General features: G+C 40.4%; 1 protein-coding gene and 1 long non-coding RNA gene across 5 annotated transcripts in view; one reads left to right on the top strand and one right to left on the bottom strand.

Moving 5' to 3' along the window:
- The window catches only part of znf512b (zinc finger protein 512B), a 29,409-nt gene extending 9,267 nt beyond the window's left edge, over positions 1-20,142 (top strand). For 3 of the 4 annotated variants that reach the window (XM_061811552.1, XM_061811542.1, XM_061811532.1), the window contains 15 exons: positions 2,519-2,601; positions 2,744-2,872; positions 4,582-4,757; positions 4,854-5,131; positions 5,218-5,289; positions 5,385-5,519; positions 6,141-6,268; positions 6,942-7,034; positions 10,042-10,131; positions 11,596-11,844; positions 11,935-12,246; positions 12,814-12,915; positions 13,057-13,119; positions 13,779-13,877; positions 15,555-20,142. In XM_061811552.1, coding sequence (XP_061667536.1) covers positions 2,519-2,601; positions 2,744-2,872; positions 4,582-4,757; positions 4,854-5,131; positions 5,218-5,289; positions 5,385-5,519; positions 6,141-6,268; positions 6,942-7,034; positions 10,042-10,131; positions 11,596-11,844; positions 11,935-12,246; positions 12,814-12,915; positions 13,057-13,119; positions 13,779-13,877; positions 15,555-15,899 — 2,354 coding nt within the window. In that variant the 3' untranslated portion in view covers positions 15,900-20,142. The remainder of the gene's footprint in view (positions 1-2,518; positions 2,602-2,743; positions 2,873-4,581; positions 4,758-4,853; positions 5,132-5,217; positions 5,290-5,384; positions 5,520-6,140; positions 6,269-6,941; positions 7,035-10,041; positions 10,132-11,595; positions 11,845-11,934; positions 12,247-12,813; positions 12,916-13,056; positions 13,120-13,778; positions 13,878-15,554) is intronic. The other variant, XM_061811560.1, reaches the window with a different exon arrangement.
- Positions 12,327-14,992, bottom strand: LOC133496268 (uncharacterized). Its single transcript, XR_009793766.1, has 3 exons — positions 14,681-14,992; positions 12,797-12,866; positions 12,327-12,710 (listed from the first exon to the last, which is right to left on the bottom strand). It is a non-coding gene; the product is annotated as an uncharacterized LOC133496268 (long non-coding RNA).
- Positions 20,143-21,402: the final 1,260 nt, after the last annotated feature.

The following is a 21,402-nucleotide window of genomic DNA, read 5'->3' as shown; positions in this document are numbered from 1 at the left end:
TGAGTATGCTCCTCAGACTTAAGCTACAACAAAGAGGCTGGCTCCTTCTTGTTAACTGTTGTGTGTTTTGTCCATACCAAGTTTTCTGCTTGTGTTTACTTGGCTGTTCATTGAATGGATCCACATTAAATTGTAATTGCATTTCCCCAAAGAGGTTTTTGACAGTGATAACAGCGACAAGTCGATCTAATTCCCATAGCAACGAGAATGTATCTTCCCCAGGAGCAGAATCTGTTAATGAGGACCTTATTTTACAAGACCTTTGTTTTCTGCAATAGGAATTTGAATGAATGCTCAATTTACTACGCAGCACAAGCCCTCCAGCTGCAATTTAGACAACCAAGAGAAATTTGCTCTGTTGGTTGGAGAATATTAATAATACTGTTTAGTCCCCTCATATTATAATACTAATATCCATTTATACGTAACCACACATTTGCTTACCTGTTTGTGAGTCATGTTCTAGTATGTAGGCTTACTACTGTGTATGTTTTAACACCTTGTTCCATGAACTGCAGTATTCCTTGGTCTACTACTAGCCATGTAATCCCATTCATTGTGTCGTTATTCTATTTCTACTATATGAAATAAGAGGTTACACTTAGTATCTGTGCTTGTGATTAAACATTCACCAGATATGGGTGAACCTTATCCATAACCATAAAGGTGATAAAACGTGGAAGATGAGTGGAATGTAAAATGTTATATACATCATTGATGTAGAGGGATATTTAAGGGTTGTCGCGGGGGGTTTATCCCAGTGTAAGCTTGTTCTAGGCTGAAAACCAAATAATTTATTTCATGCAAAAATCATCCTTCCATTTTTATAATCCTGGTAGGTGCCCTGAGTGCTCTGAGCTAGCTTGGGTGCCACCACAAATAAGGCTACATGTGTGCGTGCTTTCACTGCTTACCTATATATATATTTTTTTTTCCTCAGTGTGTTTTCCAAGTCTTCCTTCTATTTCACAAAAACATTTTGTTAGCCATTTGAAGTTTTGACATTTTCAATATCTGATATGGCTGAATTTTGCCCTATTATTCTGTTCTCTATATGAGTTTCACATTTTAAACAGAACTACATAAAGCCATAGTATGCGATATCTGACGCACTAAAATGCTGGAAGTCAGCATTAAATCAAAGCCTGTGTTGCTTCGATATGTCCGGCTTTCTTTTCCTTCCAACCCTGCATGCTTTCTCCGTTCTATGGCTCAATCAATCTTCGCCCTGTCCATATATGGGCCTGCCTGTTACAGTATTTGATACATCATTTTCGTTCATTATTTTAGAGCGGCACCAAGTACTCCAGCATGGGAATGGATAGGATAATCACTAAATGTAAAGAAATAAGTATTGAAAGATATAGCATCGTGTCACAAGCTGATAGGCTTAATCACCATTCTGTTATCTACTCTTGTTGTGTGATGGGTGAAAATTACTGTTTTAAAAAAAATGTTGATTATAGGTTTAAGTTTTGGACACTTGCAATTTAATCGAGATGTACCTGTAGTATTTCGCTTGGTCAAAGAAGTCACCCACCTTGAAGATTCCTGCCTATACTTCCTCTCCGTCCTTTTCGCTCCTCTCCTCCCTTTGTCTCCCCCCAAAATACTCTTTCCTCTCCACCCCCCCTTGACTCTAGCACTACGCAAAATGGAGTACACTTTTCATTTATAAAAGATCCAATTGTAACGGGAAAAATCTACCGGTAATAATAACCGGCAGCACTTTGGTTGTCATGTGGGCGGGGTAGAAATCAAGAGTTGAGAGGTAAAGGAGAATAACACTTGTGACTTTCTTTAGACATTGCGTGAGCAACGATGAAAGCAGCAGTCTCAGGAATTGAGTGAAGGATAAAGCAAAGCAGTCATTTTTCTGTGGGCTTCTATGTGTCAAAGGTTCACACCAGCACGAGAGAATTATGCCTGATAGATTGGGCTTGTCAGACAGCATTTGCTCACACTACACTTAAAATAATGCCAAAGCTCAAACCCAAATATCCATACATTTATGTGTTCATTCATATTTGTCAGATGTTTACTTTGTGCTTAGTCATTAGTGGATTGGGTATTTTGAACATTTGCATTATTTGTATGCATCGCTAAAATATTCCAAAGCAAATGTGAATAAAGTATCGACGAAACCAGACCTAGAATGGCAGTGTGCATACAGTGGAGGAGGTTACTTTCGGCTTGTCCCTTTTGGGGCCGCCACAGCGTGTCATCTCAGATGAACGCACATATATGTTTGGCACAATTTTTACGCCGGATGCCCTTCCTGACGCAACCCTTCTCAGGGAGTGGAGGCCCCAGTGGGATACGAACCCAAACCAGTGCTCTAACCACTGAGCTACGGGGCCTCTGTGTGCATACAGTACACAGTAGAAATGAATGAAATTATTATCCATATTCCACTGACCACTTCTCGTATTTAGATCTGTCTCTCGAATGAGTCACCACCTCTATGTAGTGGCAATGCAGCTTTATTTATTTATTTATTTGTCTTGTATTTTGCCAGCACACACGGTGTGTGACGATGCAGGAGAGGGGAAGAGGAAAGGTTGTCCTAAAGCAGAAGAGCAGGAACTGCGAACCATCCCTGTGAGTAACCCTCTTTGAACTGAGGGGGTGTTTGAAGTGCGCTAGGTATTTGCTCTGAGTAGGCCACCATACATGAATTTGCACAATATACAATGAAGCAACAACCTTACATTTATTCATATCTTGTCCTTTCCCCAAACAGGCCCACGTGATGGTACAGTGGAAGGAAGAGTTTAAACGTCGCTCCAGAGTTAAATGTCCATGGTCAAGCTGCCAGTTAGAGTTTCCAAGCATCTATGGTGTAAAGTACCACTATCAACGCTGCCAAGGGGTGAGCCTCTTCCCCATCTCTACCTACATTGTACTATCTCCAATGTACAATGTGATTGAGAGGAGACTCACATTGCCTAGCTTGCTACTAGCAAGCAAACTGAATACAGTAATCCCTCGTTTTTCACGGTTAACGGGGACCAGAACCCCCCGCAAAATGTGAAAAACTGCAAAGTGGGAATGCCCCCCAACCCCGCCAACTACTACCAACCCCCCACACACTATCTGGGAATTTTTATGTACAGGGAATCCTCGGTCTACGACTGAGATCCGTTCCCACAGTCGTGACTTAACTCAAATTTCGCGTCAAGTCAGACATCACCGTTAAAGTAAAAATTTACGATGACCTCTGGGATTGGCTTCAGCATTCCCATGACCCTCGTGAGGATAAGCGGCTCAGAAATGGATGGGTGTTGTTACTTGATATACAAAAAACTAAAATACATTAAAGTAAAAATCATAAGATGCTTCACTTACTATTTGGGAAGGGAGGATGGGATGGTCAAGAATTAAGTCAGGCTGCACTCAGCTCTTGCTAGGTAAGCAAGTGCAGGTTGCTGTTGCTAGCGACAAATTCCTCCTTGGCGTCCTCTCCATTCTGCTCTTTCAAAGTTAGGCAAAGATGCCACGCCTTTTCCCTTAATGAACATGAGGCTGCTATTAACCCTATCTTGATTCGGATCCCCTATCCATAGCGTAAGTAATCTTTCCATCTCTGCATCAATTGAAGAACGTTGGTTCGGTTTTTTTTTTCTTCACAAAATAAGTTGCGTCGTGATCACTGTATCCCTCAATGGGACGAAACCCTTCATGTGCATTGAAATACGGGCTTTGTCCTTAATAATAATCGCCATGGTCTTCCGACTGAAGCCCAAGTCTTTATGCCCATTCATGTCCATCAGTGTTAATCCTTTCGCCATTGTTTTTTTTTTTTTTTTTTTTTAATGATAAGCTTTGGTTCCACGGTCCATTCGAACCTTTTCTGGTCAAAAAGCCTCGTCCTTGAGTGTGAGAAACACAATGCAGGGTCCAACAAGGTGAAAAGTGCCCAGTCCGGAGCCATGGAGGACATCCCAGTCGGTCTCTGCGGTGCCCGCGCCATTAGCTGCACAAAGTGGTTGATTCCTCCCGATGTGTCCCAAAATGGAGTACCCTCGGCATTACCACCTCTCGGGTGTCGCGGAGGAAGTTTTTACTGGGCTACAACGCTGAAGTGGTACAGTATTGCAACTACATAATCAAAAAATGCGATTGCTTAAAAAAAAAAAAAAAAAAGCTATCACAAACACAAGACCAAGATACAGTACATATGCAGCTGATCAACCGTGGGGACGAGATCTCGACAACAAGGAAATGGGTGGGACAAGGGAAGTTGCCACTCGTGCTCTCATTGGTTGATGTCACCCCAGCAACCAATCGAATGTTTTGGTTTTTTTTTTGGTTAATTGTTCCACATGTTGTGCAGGGACATACCTTATATTAATCCGCGTTATATCAATCCGCCTCACGTAAATATAGTACCTAATGTAAGCCAATCTGGCTATTTTCCGGGGGATTGGGGTGAAAAAAAAACCCGCGATGCACTGAATCCACGACAGGTGATCCGTGAAGTAGAGACGGATTACTGTATATTACATGTGCTTTCTGGAGACCCCTTGTCCTCATCTCTTGTTTTTTTTTTTGTTTTTTGTTTTTTTTTTTCCCTTTCAGACCGCAGTAGCTGAGAAGCGGAGTCATGGCTGTCCTTATTGTGAGGCAGTGTTTATAACAAAGGTGCGCCTACAGAAACACATGCTGTGGAACCACCCAGACAGGGTTAGTTTAGAAACAAAGGATGAGCAGCCTAAGTTTCAGAAGACCCCTGTCAAGTCCAGCACCGTAAAAAGGTGAACAAGATTTTAACATATCCTGGCCTGTTATCGGGTGTAATGATATTAGACATGCCATATTGCTGGCTGACATTACTTGATTCATGAATTTAGGGCCCTGGAGAACAACCCTCCATCACCAGTGTTCTTCAAAGTGAAAAAGACACTGGAGGTGTCCAGCCCTTCTCGAAATGGAGAGCTGACCCACCAGAGGAGTGAAAGGAAACAGCATAGTCAGCCGTCACTGCAGAGTCACCAGTCCCCGTCAGCCCAGCCTCAAATTAAGCAGTCTCAGTCCCAAACCACATCCTCTGATGCAGGGGGTAGTGAAAGCGAATGTGGCAGCCTGCCGCCATCTTATCCCGATGAAGACCCGGAACGAATGAAACATAGTAAGATTACAGCATTTCCATTTTCACCAAATACTTCTACTCTAACTGTTTGACCTTGTCTTCTTTCATGTTATTTCTTGAGCAAGGACGGAAGCAGAAAACACCTAAGAAGTTCACTGGAGAGCAGCCTTCGATCTCTGGAACATTCGGATTGAAAGGTATTGACAAATAAATACATTCATGTTATCTCTGTTCCAAACCTGTGCCGTTAGTGACCTCCCAAATTTTGTGTCTGTGTGCGCGTGTGCTGCAGGTATGACTAAAGTGGAGGAGAAGCTCAAGGCAAGTCGCATGAAGAGACGGGATGGGAAGGGATTTACTGAGGAGCCTCACAGACGACCAACTTCAAATCAGTCCTCCACAAAACACACAGCCACCACCAGTTCAGGTAAACAACTTGATCACCTTAGAAAATTTATCCATTTTGGTTCATCTTTCCCTGAAGAATGCAACATCGTGACTGAAGCGGTTTATATTTTTTTGTACGTACGAATCTTAATCCATATGTATATGTGTGTGTGTGTGTGTGTGTGTGTGTGTGTGTGTGTGTGTGTGTGTATATATATCAACCACTGTTGAAAATTTTTATCACACAATCATTTCTACTCTGGATTAGAATGACCCACACACTGTAAATTCTTCATTCATATCAAGTGTTTACTTTTGATTGCTCTATAAGCAAAATATATAAATAATTTCTTGCAAAGAAAATTTTGTTGTTGTTTCTTGCCAGTGGGAGGCAGCAAAGGTCAGTGTGTACATAATATGCCTTAACTCAAAAGTTGATGAAGAACAATAAATACAAGCTGGGACATGGGATCTTAATTTTAAATATCATGACTATTCAGGAAAGCAGGGTTGTTACTCAAGTAAAGAATACCTCACTTCGTGAGAAATAGACGTCATCCAAAATCAAACAGAGGAATCCCAAGACAGTCATACTACAAATATTTGGTATATTCACTCACGGAGTAACAGCTTGCTTTTTTTTTTTATTTTTTTATTTTAGGTACTGTTCCTGACCTTCAATGGCAGAAAGCAATTTCAGAGCGAGGTGAAGTTGTGTGCCCCACCTGCTCAATTGTCACCAGGAAAACTATCCACGGCCTGAAGAAACACATGGAGATTTGCCATAAGGTAAGAAAATATGGGACAGACCAATGATTCCAAAACTGACCTCAACCCTGGGGCTTTGCAGACTATAACTTAATCATCCATCAATCCATCCATCCATTTTCTGATCCGCTTATCCTTACAAGGGTCGTGGGAGTGCTGTAGGCTATCCGAGCTATCTTCGGGCAGGAGGCGGGGTACACCCTGAACTGATTGCCAGCCAATCGCAGAACTTTGTCATTCACAAAATAATTTTACAGTACAGTGCTACCTCTGCTTAGGAACACCTCTAGTAATGAAAAATTCAGGTTACGAAATGTCTCCTCAGGAAAATATTGTCTCTAGTTACAAAGGAAAATTCAGTTCCGGATTAGGCTATTTACATGTAAAATGTGCTTCTACTTACGGATAAATCACATTACAAATCTTTTATAAAAAAATTTGTAAGTAGAGGTACCACTGTACATTATAATATATTTAAAAAATGGGAGTGTTGTGTCAGGAATGGGTTGAGGCATAAAACCTGCCAAACAAATCATGTGAGTGACTCGCATTGGCAACTGAGGGATATTCAAAGGTCACAACAAAATTAGGTTGCAGATGAAATATTGCTTTATTGATTGGCCCATTGTTTGGCCATTTGCTTTTATTTGAAATATTAATATTTTGCCTTAATTTCACCTTCAACCCCATGCAGCTCCAAGAAGCCCTGAAGTGCCAACTGTGCCACAAACAATTCAGGTCCAAGGCAGGCCTTAACTACCACAACATGGCAGAGCACAACTCCAAGGTACACACCCATCTGCACTAAAAATTACTTAATTCCACAGGCGGATACTAATTTTGAGATTTTGTCTCTTCAATGACAAAGGGAGTCCGTAGAATGTGAGCCTTATTACTTAGCACCACAACTAAATATGAAAGAGGTCAAACCAACACTACATATAAAAATCCACCCTATACTGACACCACTGTCAGCTTTCACTCAGTCTGGTGTGAGGTTTTCTGCACGTAAATGACCTACTCACAACAGCATTTGCACTTTGATAAGCTACAGTATTTGTATCACATTTTCATTTGTCACCAGGGAGTACTCCTCTAATTTTTATCTTAGGTTTCATTAATGAACAGACACCCCTCAAGAGCACGCTCTTTCTGCAGCTAACTGAAGTTTGACAGCTGAGAGAGCATCTTAAAGATATTATCAGAGCACTCATTGCATTAGAGCTCTGGGGTTTGTTGAATAATTCAAATCAGTTTCAAAAAGTATCGTGAATATTTCATGAATGGATGTGCTACAAACCTTGTGGCATGCTGTGTGAGTGTTTTTGTGTGAGCATATTTTCTAATAATACAGTACATGGCATGTCTATAACTTATGTTATACAGTGGAACCTCAGATTAACGATGACCTAGTTTACAATCAGTTCAGTTTCAGCACAAAAAAATTGATAAATAATAGCCTCAATTAAACTATTGCAAACAGTCATGGCACTGACTCGCAAAAGGCTTCGAGAATGGAGATCAGTAAATACTGACCAAATGAACATAATGCAAGCACAACAAAATAACAGTAGTTTAGAATGTCACAGCACCATGAGGAAAATTTACAAAGTCAATGTGCAAAGAAAAGTGCTCCATGTCAGAGCAGGAATAACTCGCATCAAGAACAACTTTTAGTTGAAAACTGTACAAAGATACCAACGAGGCAAGTCTGATTAGGCTCTGAAGGTCATTCCAGGACCAAGAGCCAAAGTAGTTTCATCGTATTGGCCTCCACTTGCTAGATCAGAGATGATTTGGAGGATTTTGAATCATCACACATTTGAAGCCGTATAACATGGAAGCTTATCAAGAAAAGCCTAATATGAGAATGAGTCGAGTTTAACAAGAGCAGTCGAACAAGCTGATTTCTTTGTACATACTGTACTCTGTCAACATAATGTGTTTGTGAAAATTGTGACTTGTGAAAAGCATGACTTTACCCAATAAAATAAACTAATGGTGAATCAACTGCAATTTAAACTCATAACCACAGGTTTCACCGTATATATTTTGGTGGGTTAAGTTTTTGTAATTCATGATAATGGTCTCAGCTGCCATGATTGTTGCAGCAGAGCAGCAATTCAGAGCTAAAAGCATAGCATGCTGACAGAAGGACAGGGCTTCTGACTTTGACCTTAAAGCCCAAGTGTCATCCCTATAAACATTCTAAAATAGATATTGTAATGAAAAATACATATAACGTTATTCACTTCAATGTCCATACGAAAAAATAAATGTGAGTGGAGAGTGCATCATCTATGTGCAAAGTTGCAGAAGTGTCATTGTACGATATCCAAGTGGTCGCCATATTGGCTGCATCCTCTGTAAGTGACGTCACCCAGACATTCGGCAATGAAAACATGCAGTGAACCCGTACTATGGGAGACGAACACGTCCCTTCTGACACGGAAGCTCTTTTCGAAAAGGACAACACCACACAACTGAGTGAAGTTACCGGGGCAATATTACACTATTGTTTCGAGCCCTCGGGGCAATATTACACTTGTTTTGAGCCATATTCAGATGATATGCGATCACGGCCAAACTGCATCCCCGTCCGATCCACTTCTGCCCGGTGTGGCTTATGACGGAGCCAAGCCGTACTGCTACGCCGCCGTACGATGAACAACATAGTCAGCCGGGCTGATTTTCGTCGCCGTGGTGGCATATAATGGAGCTGAGGCATGCTGCTTTTAGAGGGATGTTCACAACCACCGCAGTACGCGATCCACACTATCGAGCCGGGGCGCATTATTGTGTGCACGAGGCTGAGTGAGACATTGTTGGCTGAGTTCTTCAGAATCGCTGCCCTCCGCTCAGCAGCCCGACGCCGTCCGACGCGCACATCGACATATTTCATACGCGGATCTTTTTTTCTGTTATGAGAGACCGATTACATGGTCCGCCCCAAACTATTGTTTTTTTTTTTAGTAGCTGTATACACACCTACCTGTTATTTGGAACCAACGAAGCTCTCGTCCTCTGCATCCGTGCAATCAATTTTTCACAACGAACCGGGTCTCTTTCAAACTTATGAAGAGTAATTCCATTCTCCTGAGTGTTCAAGCAATGTCCAGCAATGCAATGAGCCAGCATTTTGGCTAACACGAAGGAACAATGAGCTACCTTCCCGGAGGTAAAACTAATGGAAACAAACGAGTCAACTTGGGGGCGCCGCTGTCCTTTACGTCACTTCCTGCTTCTTCTCGAAAAAAATCCCTCGAGAGGATTTGCCTGGCGGAAGTTACAAAAAGCTGTATACGTCAAAATCATCTTTTGTGGTGGGGGAAAAGAAATGCATGGGCCCATATTGGCTGACGTTTTTTCATTAATAACATACGAAAAATCATCCATTTCATGACACTTGACCTTTAATATTTCCGTTGCTGCAGCAAGATCACGTCTTCTCTCTGTGCTGTCTTTCATAGAAATCTTCAAAATTATTTCATGGGTTTGTGTGAAATATGAGAGCATTTGTCATTTCAATGTGCTTACATGGGAAATCCCATAACTGGGATTCTCCTAATAAATCTATAGCTTGTCCAGTCATCTGTTTCCTTGGCTTTCTTCTGTGTGGGAGTTTTGCCATCTGTTTTTGTGGTCTTGGCACCACACAACACTTAAATTTCACAGGTGTCATAACCATAAAGTCATTGAATCCTTGTAAAATGTGAACACGTGAAATGGAAAAATAAAGAAAACATCCCATGTTGTTTTAGATGCACTTACGGAATGTGTTTGATCCCCCTTAGTCCTCATGGAGTGAGGCCCAGATTAACAACGAGCAAGAACGATTACGCCGAATACTCAAACAGATGGGTAGACTCAAATGTCCCAATGAGGTACGTAATTGAATTTTTGCTTCTGGCATTCTTTCCAGTGCTTGGTTTGCTGGGCCTCCCATTTCCAGATTTCATGTCATATTTTCCTCCTTATTATGCAAGTTATGATTTTGTCTTTTGGCCTTTTTACCACACTTCCTTAATTGACCCCTCCGTAGAAATTGATCATCCGCGTCGCTGACCAATTAGAGGCCAGGGATCTGCATAAACCATGCCCCTTTTGGGCGTCCGCCGTTACCTGAGACAACGTTGCATGGTCCAGTATAGCTTTTGTTAGCGTTTTATCGCGTATTTGGGTTCTTTAACAATAGATAAGGTTAAGAGGTGTAGTCACGGACTTTATAATAGTGACGACAGGTATCAGGTTCAATTCGTACCCTTTCCAAAACCGAAGACCCAGTACGAAAAATGTCTTTGATGGATCAAACTTTGTGGAAGATTGCATCATCAACTGAATCCATCTAATATCAACCGGAACAGATATGTTTGCACGAAGGTATGCCCTATATTTGATTTTCAATACATGTCTCATATAAATGAATTAGCAGTTCTTCGCTTGCATAACATAGCTACGTGTTAATGATTGACACACTTGATCTGTGTTGAGCGATACTTTGCGAGGACCTGACTGCACAAACGTGTCTCTTTGTTGGCGGCTAGTGAGCTAAGCTAAACCAGACTAGCGAGTCCTAAAAGCCTTTGACGTGCACAGAGACTCCAAGACTGAAGGAAGGATGTTTGAGGACACTAAAGTAGTGATTGTCGTACTCGGTCGGGACTTACGTAGGTTCGGCACTAATTCAAGAATAATTATTGAGGGGAGCGCGTGACGTTACACAAAGAAAATGAGAGAAACAACTCGAAAATCAAGCCTCGCCTTCTTTTCCTTCATACGGCGGTTCACAAACTGCTATACAGATACACAAAGAGATTCTGCACACAAGTGTGATATGTAACACGAAAATAGGAAACTGTCAATGACGAATTCGTCTTTGGGTTATAATATATTATGTGGCTTCTCGGTCTTCCTCTGACTCCGGAAAGATCTCGCGCTAATATCGATGGTTTCTCCGTCAATATGCATGGAAATACCATTGACATACCCCTCGCTGAAATACTTGAAGCCCTGCTGTCTGCTTTTCACCGATATTTCACTATTCGCTAAGAATGCGAGTGAGAAATCAGCTGGTAAATCGGACAATTTCGCTCTAGTCTTTTCTTCGTGCGCCGCCATTTTTGCTAATTGTCTGAGGTTAGCACACGTGGGGTGACGTAACTTCAGGAGGCGTGGTTAAATGCCCTGTACGGAGGGGTCAATTGTTCTTACCCTTCGTGTCTGCCTTGTAGGAGCTCTTACCCAGGATTATAGAAATATTCATCTCATCTGCAGGCATGTTTTCATTCTAATAAGAATATTAAACAATATGTCTCATACATCCGTCACGTTCCCCTGTTAATATGCAGGGCTGTTCAGCTCACTTCACAAGTCTAATGGGCTACCAGTACCACCAGAAGCATTGTGGACGTGACTTCTGTGATGTTGAGAAACCCATGTTTTTGTGCCAGCACTGTGGAAAAGCATATCGCTCCAAGACTGGCAGGGACTACCATGTACGCACTGACCATTCCCCAGCCATCACTTCTACACTGACAGCTTCCACCAACTTCAAACTCAATAGTACTGATACCAACAACAACACTGGCAAAGAGAGGGTAAAACAGCAATTGGGAAATGTCTTTTTTTAAAAAAATAATCCAATTTACATATATGTTGCAGATTTTATTGTCCTGGTGTTTCTCCAGGTCACCTGTGACAAGTTTACCGGAACGAAGAGAGAGCAGAGCCAACCTGTTTGGCATGTAAAAACACAGTTAGGTCAGGAGAAGGACAAGGTTAAAGACAGGGACAGTCAAGTGAAGAACAGAGTCAAAGAAAAGGCAACACAGAATGAAAGCCTCCAAGAGGATTTCGAACGGACACCTAGTGGCAGAGTGAGGCGCCGGTCAGCTCAAGTGGCAGTGTTCCACCTACAGGAGATAGCAGAGGATGAGCTTGCTAAAGACTGGGGCACCAAGCGCCGCATCAAGGACGACCTTGTGCCTGACAGCAAGAGGGTAAGAGAGACTGAGCCGATGCCTTATGTACATGTGAGACAGCAATGGTTACATAATGTAAGTCCTTAGACACAAGGATATTTACACCTCATTCAGACACAAAGTCTTCAGTGGTGGCATAGTAACTCGCCACTTATCCATCCATCCATCCATCCATCCATCCATCCATCCAACCAACAATGATCCAAACCACACCACCAAGACAACTTCTGAATGGTTTTGAAGTGGCCGAGTCAAAGTCCGGAGTTGAATTTGATTAAAATACTGTGGCATTGTCTTAAAAGGCCATATATTTTCGAAACTATATCCATCCATCTCCTGAGCTGCTTATCCTCATGAGGGTCGCGGGAGTGCTGGAGCCTATCCCAGGTCTCATCAGGCAGGCGGCGGGGTACACCCTGAACAGGTTGCCAGCCAAACGCAGGGCACATGGAGACAGACGGCAGTCGCACTCATAATCACACCTATGGGCAATGGAGAGTCTCCAATTAATGACTAGCCACTTAGTCTTTTTTTTATATACTGTACAGCCGAGATCACATTTAATTACCACTTTTCTGTGTGTAGTTGAACTACACTCGTCCAGGCCTTCCCAACTTTAGCAGGGAGCTTCTCGAGACCTGGAAGATTCAAGTCAAGGAAAATGGCTTCATCTGCTGCACCAATGATGTAAGAGGTTTCATGATTCTCACTATGAAGACAAATTTGTTTCGATTATTGATTGAAACAAGTCTGAGCAATAGATTTGAGAAAGTAATATTGTTGTTCTGTTCGACTGTTGAATGTTTTGTTTATTTTTGTTTTGCTCAGAGCTGTGAGGCTGTCTATTCCAGTGTGTCTGGACTAAAAGCCCACCTTGCCAATTGTAGCCAGGTATCCACGCTCACCAGAAACAAATCCTTCCCTCACACTGTAGACACAATCATACAGTTCACTCTATTTAAAGATTTATAATGGTTGTTCATTAAAATGCCCACATGTGAAATCTCACAAGTCTATGTCAAAGAAGACATTGAATTTCTATACTGTTGATCTATTTTGAAAAAAAAAAAAAAAAAAAAGAAATTTTTATAGTTGTTTGGATTCTTACAAAGTTCAAACCAAAATAAGACAGATTAAGTTATAACCCATACTTATATACATCATTATCAACCAGTTTTATGCTGTACAATTAAATGTAATTCACATTTAAATCTAGAAATGTTAAAGAAAGCTATACATAATGTGAAATGCGTAGATAATCAGTCTCATTCTTGATAAACCACATTTGTAGTGTAGTACTGGCTTTGGATGAATGTGTAGTCCACACAAAGCCATCCCTTAGCAGGCACAATGTATCATCATCAATGGAGTGCTTTCAAAAGCATGTACCAATATGCCCTTTAACTGACATACAACTTTGGTCAGATATCCTTCAAAACACTTTTAAGATAATCAGTTAAAAATGGTTACTTAATTCTTTATTATTATTGTTATTAACCGATGAAGAACAGGTACACCGACGGTGATATTTGTATTTGCGTGTGTTACAGGGAGGTGGAGAACTCGCAAAATACACTTGTCTAATCTGTCAGAAGGAGTTTAATTCAGAAAGTGGTGTCAAGTACCACATAAGCAAGACACACTCACAGGTGGGTCAAAGACAGTTATGCAAACTTCAAGAGCATCATCATAAGTACAATTTCCATCTGCGTTACATTATAATACCTTGTAAATCCCATGTGGCTAAAAATGACAGCTGTTTTGGTTGTTGATTGTAGTCAATGTAACGATTTTGTCCAGTTGCAGCTTCTCGTTCACAATACTCCATATTTTCCAGACGTGTTTGGAAGTGACATAGGTGCTGGTTGCAAGTCTTAGTGTTCAAGTTCCAAGCAAGTACCAAGTTACTGTTGCAAAAACTCAGTCGAGTCAAATTCAGTTAATTACTTAACTTGGATTCAGCAATTCATAAATTCAAGTCATACAACCTTGCTCACTCACAACACAATATATATTTGCACATTATGGACTTTGCACTCAATATCTGTACATGCTTTAGTTAGCTGAACTAGCATGAGCACATTCCAAAGACAGTCTTTCTATTGTCCATTACTTAGTCTTCTAGAGTCAACCCTTAACAAGCAAGAAGCCCAGTTATTATTTGGTCAGAATCAAAATCAGATTTAATGGCCAAGTATGTAACAACACACAAGGAATTTGTCTCCGGGAGTCGGTGCCGCCCTGGTGCAACATTCATTTTGAGTACAGAGAAAAAAAACAAACTAACAAGAACGAAGAACAATAGACATTCAATTAATAGGAACCATTCTTTACAAGGGTCACAGTTGTGCAAGATGCGGAGTCTTCTAGCATTTAGAGCAGTTAAGAGTGCGTCAACTCCCCACATTATATTAACCAAATGAAGTGTGCTCTTACCCGTGATATACCTTACCTGTCTTTGGTTTTGAGCTATGAGGCAAGTCAACGTCGTTCACGACACATTTCTTCCGCATATATTCATCCTGCCCTTTTCTGAGCTGCTTATCTTCACAAGTGTTGCGGAAGTGCTCTCAGGAGGTGGGGTACACACAGAACTGGTTGCCAATCAATTGCAGGGCACATATAAACAAACGACCATTCATACTCACCTTCACACCTGCGAGTAGTTTAGTCTTCAATTAACCTGCCGTGCATGTTTTTGGGATGTGGGAGGAAACCAGAGTGCCTGGAGAAAACCTACTGTACGTAGACATGGAAAGAAAATCCAAACTCCACACAGGTCGTCCTAGGATTTGAACCCTGGTCCTCAGAACTTTGAGACAAAAACTCTAACCAGTTTTGGAATATATCTGAAAATTTTGGTATTTAAAAAAAAAAAAAAAAAAAAAACTTTCTCTGTATTTTTTTTGTTGTTTTATTATTTGAGGTGTTAAAAAAAGCTCAAGATATTTGCTTTAAAGTCACTATTCTGCCTGTGTTTCTGGTGAAACTAACCAGTTATACTACAGAACGAAATAAGCTAGAAACAAACTTTTTTTCAGGTGTAACAATAGGCTTCTCATTACTTTGATGTGGTGTTTGTATTGTCAGAGAACACAATTTTCTGTGGGTCTTGTAAGATAGTCAAAATGCACTAAAACAGTTGACAACACCTGGCAATCAATGTGTTAAATGACAACCACTTTATGGACTCTTGGGGTTACACAAACATCTGCCCGTTTACAAATGTGGTTTTATGTTCGAATTAACGAATGAAGGTCATTTAGCTGCACTTGATTATTTTTGAATGTGTCTAATCAGCACTAACAATGTTTTTATTCCTTCAGAATTGGTTCCGTGCATCCGGTGGTGAAGGGATTTCCAGCAGCAAGAATAAAGCACTGGATGACGACAGCGTTAGAGAAGAGGTGAGGAATGGTGCCACCACTGGTAAAAAGAGGGGTCGCAAGCCCAAAGAGCACCCCCCAGTGGTTGTTTCTCCCCAAACAGAAACTGAAGAACCGAACACTAATCACAACTCAGATGGTGAGACAACCTTGTTCTCTGACTCAACTCAGTCCCCTTCACAAAGCCCTAACTTTACAGACGTTACTAATCCTGACCTGATCCAACAGCCCAATGGCGCTACTGTGCGACAAAGCAAACAGAAGAAGCTATCAGTGTCTGAGTAGCTCTTTTTTTGTCAACGTAGAAACTACTGAGGATGCCTCCTCAATATGTGGTTGAACTTCACAAGAAACCTAAGCACTGAGAAAACAAAAATGTGGCTACAGTTTTAAAAAGTACCCATGGTAGTGGTACTGTTTCCATTCCACTCCAATTTCAGTTCCCATCCTCAGTAGGATTTTGAGAAAAGGAAATCAAAAACTTCCGCAGTGTTAACTTCCACAGTAATATTTTCTCAACAGGCGGGCTCTTGTGTCCTTTCAGTGGACGGTCACTCACTCCAGAAGACTCACGTACAAAACAAAACACATTCTCTAAGCATGGTAAAGTCATGTCATGATGCTAGTGTGTTCACATTTCTTTCACAGGTATACTCTGTACATAAACACATTTCTCTATATAGCTATAGTATATACTCAAATGGATGATGCAGTCACATTTCAACATCCAACCCATCATTGATCATGTGTTCAGAATGTTTTGTGTTCAATGTTGTCATTTTTTCTTACTGCGTTTCAATGAAGCAAAACATCTTCATTAGTTTTGTCTGTGTACCACCTGACGGGTATACAGTATCTGCTTTGAAACCCATAATTAAGTGGTGAGAGGATGTGATAAGAGGATTTATGCTGCAGACATTTGTGAAGAGAAAATCAAATAGGGATTGTAGGTTTTCTGTACACTGTGTCATCGGGCATATTTTAACTGATTTGATCAGAAAATTAAGCTTGAAATATTGTCACTAACATTAGATTGGCAAATCCAGCTGTTTGAAGGAAGGAAAAATTATTGTGAAGATCGTTGCACTGTTGCAGCACAATCAAAAAGGGTAAAAACCTTTTTTTTAACAAAAAAAGTATTTTGTCTATTACTTTATCTTGAATCAAAGAGATGAGAATAGAATGAAAATACTATATTTTATAAAGGTTTTGGAGAGTGATGTTATATCATTGCAAATCATACTTCACATATAATAATATATATGAACTTACACCTGGATGCTCAAAGATATTGCATTGCACTTTAACCCTTGTAGTTCCCCTCTTGTGATTTTGCACTCCAAGATACTTGGTTAACTACAAACCCCAATTATAATGAAGTTGGGATGTTCTGTAAAACAGAGACAGTGATTTGCAAATCCTTTTCTTCCTATATTCAATTGAATACATTAGAAATGAAAGATATTTAGCGTTCAAGGTACTGAACATGGTTGGGGTTATTACTATTTCTTTTATTTTATTGATATTTTTTTGTTTTGAATTTGATGCCTGCAAAACGTTCCAAAACACCTGAGACAGGGGTAACAAAATACTGGGTTCAGTTGAGGAATCCTCAAACAATACCCATTAGGAACATTTCACAGACTATCAAATTATTTAGAAACAGGTAAGTGTCATGATTGGTTATCAAAGGAGCATCCCCAAAGGTCTCAGTTGTCCACAGCCAAGGACTTTGTGAACAACTGCATTAACGAACACTCCAACCGTTTAGGAGCAATGTTATACAATGTACAATCGCAAGGAATTTAGGAAGTTCATCATCTAGTGTCCATTTCATCAAAATATTGAGAATCTGGAGACATTTCTCCATTTAACCGCTAAGGCCAAAAACCAACAATGAATGCCCATGGCTCATGTTCCCTCAGGCGACACTGCATTAAAAACTTGCATAATTGAGTACACGATATAACCATGTGGGCTCAGGAACACTTCAGATAACTCTCATTTAACACGGCTTTTCGCTACATCTACAAATGCAAGTTCAAAGTTGAAAAGTGTAAGCCATATAACAACACCTAGAAGTGCTGCAGGCTTGTCTGAGCCCAAACTCATCTGAGATGATGAATGTCATATTCTTTGGGCCAAAGAGGAAAAGGACCATCCGGGTTATCAGCACAACGCTCAAAAGCCAGTATGTGTGATGTAGCGGGTCATTCAGTGTCAATGGCATGGGTGACTTGTATATCTGTAAAGGCACCATAAGTCATAAAATGTACATTCAGGTTTTGGAGCAACATATGCTGCCATCCAAGCAACATCTTTTACAAGGATTTCGCTAATTATTTCAGCTAGACAATGCCAAACCAAATTCAGCATGTTATAACAGTGTGGGTTTGTGGTAAAAGACTACAAGTACTAGACAGGCCTCCCAGCAGTCCAGGCCTGTCTCCCATTGAAAATGCTCAGCTCACTATTAAGTGTAAAATACAAAAACAGAGACGCCGGACTGTTGCACAACTGACGTTGTACATTAGCCAGTAATGGAAAGGACTGCACCTACGAAGTTTCAACAATTGATGCCCTAAGTGATATAACATAGTGGTGAATATGCCCCATTGCAGCTTTTCGGGAAGATTTACCATGCATCAAATTCAAAATGAGTGAATATTTGAAAATAAACCATCAGGCTGATCAGTTTCAGCATTACATGTCTTTGTTGTGTATTCAGTTTAATATTGGTGGAAAAGTTTTCGTAAATCATTGTCTCAACTTCATTGGAGTTTGTAGTTGCTGTCAGACAGGAACTGAAATATTTTATTCTCGGGACAGACTTAGATTCTATTTACGCATTAATGGACATCTTTGTGATATTATTCATAACCCATCATGACTATATAGTTTTAATTCACCACACAAAGCCATAACTGCCACCTCCTGCAATGATTGAGTTTTAAAAGAAGTATGAATCCAATTTTATTATATTTCCACATCTAAAAGTGTGCAATCATAGAGTAGTAGCTACTTGAATCCACTGTTTTATTAATGACATAAACAAATGACAACTCCGCAAATGTTTATGACACCTGTGTAAAAAGGTTCTAGAAATTGAAATAGAACTTTTCCCACTTATTTCTTGGGCCTTAAACTAAATCTGTTACAACGTAGCAGGTCAACTCATAACTCCCGTCCTTTATTCTCCTCCAGAATTTGTACCTATAAATTTTGTTTAACGTCATTACAATCTAGCTGTGATATCGACGTTGATGAATAGTCTAATTAGAATCTATATTGACACACGTGACTTTTTTTTTTTTATATATATATATATATATATATAGTGTAAAGCTCAGATGTCTCTCCTATTTGAAATCATCTGAGGGCGTATTCAGGTGGAGATGATTATGCATGTGTCTGTCTCTCTCTTGATGGGATGGACCACTTCCTTCTATCCAGGTGTAAGCGGTGAAAATTTATTAGACAAGCACTGATTAATTTCTGTAGCTGAGAATGTGTATGTTGGTGTGCGTGTGGAACATTTAGCACCTTTATAATGACTGACAAATTTAAGAGTGTAAGGCTTTCTTCTGGGTGTTACAAAGTGGCACAGAATCAACTGTTGGTTACTCATATTACATTAACGTCCCATTTTCTGGGCAAGCTTTGCTGTTCCGATATGATAGTTTAGCACTGCTTTTACTTGGGTCTTTTATATTTTATTACGCCCTTTATGTCTTCCTATGGTATGGAAAACACATATCTAACCCGCAGTGTGCGCTGACTGCAACATGATTAGAGAGTAAAGCAATACACCATGTTTAGCCGATTTTGTGTGCTTGCTGATAATTAGATATTGTCTTCTCAAAATTGTTTGGCTTTTCTCGGTTGCTGACTTCTTACTTTTTACCACAAACATAGGCTGCATTCACTGTTATTTTATCTTTTTGATTAGGATTTGATAAGGATTTTTTTATTTTAAATACATGATGACAAATACATAGGGGGTGTCCTTTATTCTTACTTATTCAATATGGGACAACAAGGCATATGTATATGTGTTTGTTTCTGTATTTAGTGCACTTACTATACCATGAAATAGGCTTGAAATAGGAGTGTTGTTTGAGCGTTCTAGTGATCTGGACTGTGTGTGGTGTGATTTTTGTAACCGGAGAAACAGCAGAAAATGTCTTCCCTTTGTTGTATCCTAAAACTGAGGCGAGTTCAAAGAAACGCAGACAAACCGTCTCAGAATTGTACGCTTTTATTTGGGCAACAGTGGTTGACTTTGTACGCTACCTACTTTAAAAATGGCATTCGCCTAATTTGCAGGTATTATTATATTGGATGAGAGTTTTAAGAGATGGTGTTGTAGCTCACAATGGTAATGTAGTAAAGATATCTGAAATGAAGCTGTGTTGTATCAAACAGAGGAGCCTGTCTACCTCCTCTGAGTCTCAACTGTTAACAGTTTTGTTCCCAAACATATTGTATGAACTGTTCATTAGCCCTCAACTAATAAAGGTTTGTTGAATAAAAACTGTCAGTTCTCCATCCGATTTTTGAGTTGCTCTTCCTCACATGGGTCGCGGAAGTGCTGGAGCCAATCCCAGCTATCTTCTGGCAGGAGGCGGTCCACACACTGAACTGGTTGCCAGCCAATCACAGAGTTTCAAGTCTGTGATATTTTCCATTGTAACTTCTCAGTGTGTGTATTCTGTTGCATGCATAATGCATTTGTTCTTTTTTTAAAGATAAAGTCATGAATTTGTTAAAAAAGGAATTACCGGCTTTGGAGCTTGCCCTCATCAGTGTCAAAGGTGAGTTTGACCCTTTTCCAGCTGACTGTGGGCAAGAGGAACGGTTACACCCCAGATTGGTCACCAGCCAATCCCACTTATCGCAGGGACAAACTTATTCATACTGAAAATTGTAGGGCTTTGCGACTTTGGTCCCTACGCGTGTTCACGAGTCGAGGAAGATATGACCAATGATTAGAAAAAGTTAACCGCAAATGGATTTATTACAAAGGAATGTGCAGTACGGACATCCGGGTCTTATCTAGGTATCCAAAATAGAAGCGCATTAGATGCACTGTTGCCGAGAAAGGAGGTGTTTGCCAAATAACACAACCTGGCAGACTCCTCACTAAAGCCGTAGTTTGACTTACAACCCTTGCTAAGAAAATGAAGGAACACTCTGGTGTTGACACGTCGATGTGGGATAACTGGATGAATGTGTTTGGTAAATGGAAGGGTGTCATTTCATCAATCTTCTTCACTCTGGCTGTCTTCACCTCTATTTTCACCATCTGTGGATGCTGTTGCATTCCTTGTATTCGTTCTCTTTTAACCCATCTGATTGAGAAGACGACTGGTGCCTCAGCTGATGGCCGCGGTAATTATGTCCTCCCTGACTCCTCAAGATGATTTTATTGTTGCTATCACTCCCTCTGAAAATGATACTAAAACTTCCACCGCTTCCTGATTGTCATGATGTTGACATGCCCCGTGATTGCATTGCCCTTCTGTTGTACTGATACTTTTTGCGTGATATTACTTTTTTAGAAATGTTTTGCTGTTTTTGAGTTGTCTAGTACTGTCCTGCAGGTTTAAAGCTTATGAGTGTTCTGAATCATGAGGCTATGCACTTGTTAAAAGTTATGCTTGGACAATTAGAGAGGGTTTTATGCTTTCCATATTTCTTGTAGGGTTACTTTGGGAATTTTCACGATTGTTTTTGTGATCTATTTCATAGATTAAGAGAGGGAATAAAGACTATTTTATTTTTGTTT

Source organism: Syngnathoides biaculeatus, chromosome 2 (assembly GCF_019802595.1).
Source record: "Syngnathoides biaculeatus isolate LvHL_M chromosome 2, ASM1980259v1, whole genome shotgun sequence".
In the NCBI taxonomy this organism is placed as follows: domain Eukaryota; kingdom Metazoa; phylum Chordata; class Actinopteri; order Syngnathiformes; family Syngnathidae; genus Syngnathoides; species Syngnathoides biaculeatus.
Note: the sequence above shows the minus strand (reverse complement) of the source record. Positions and strands in the feature narration are given on the sequence as shown.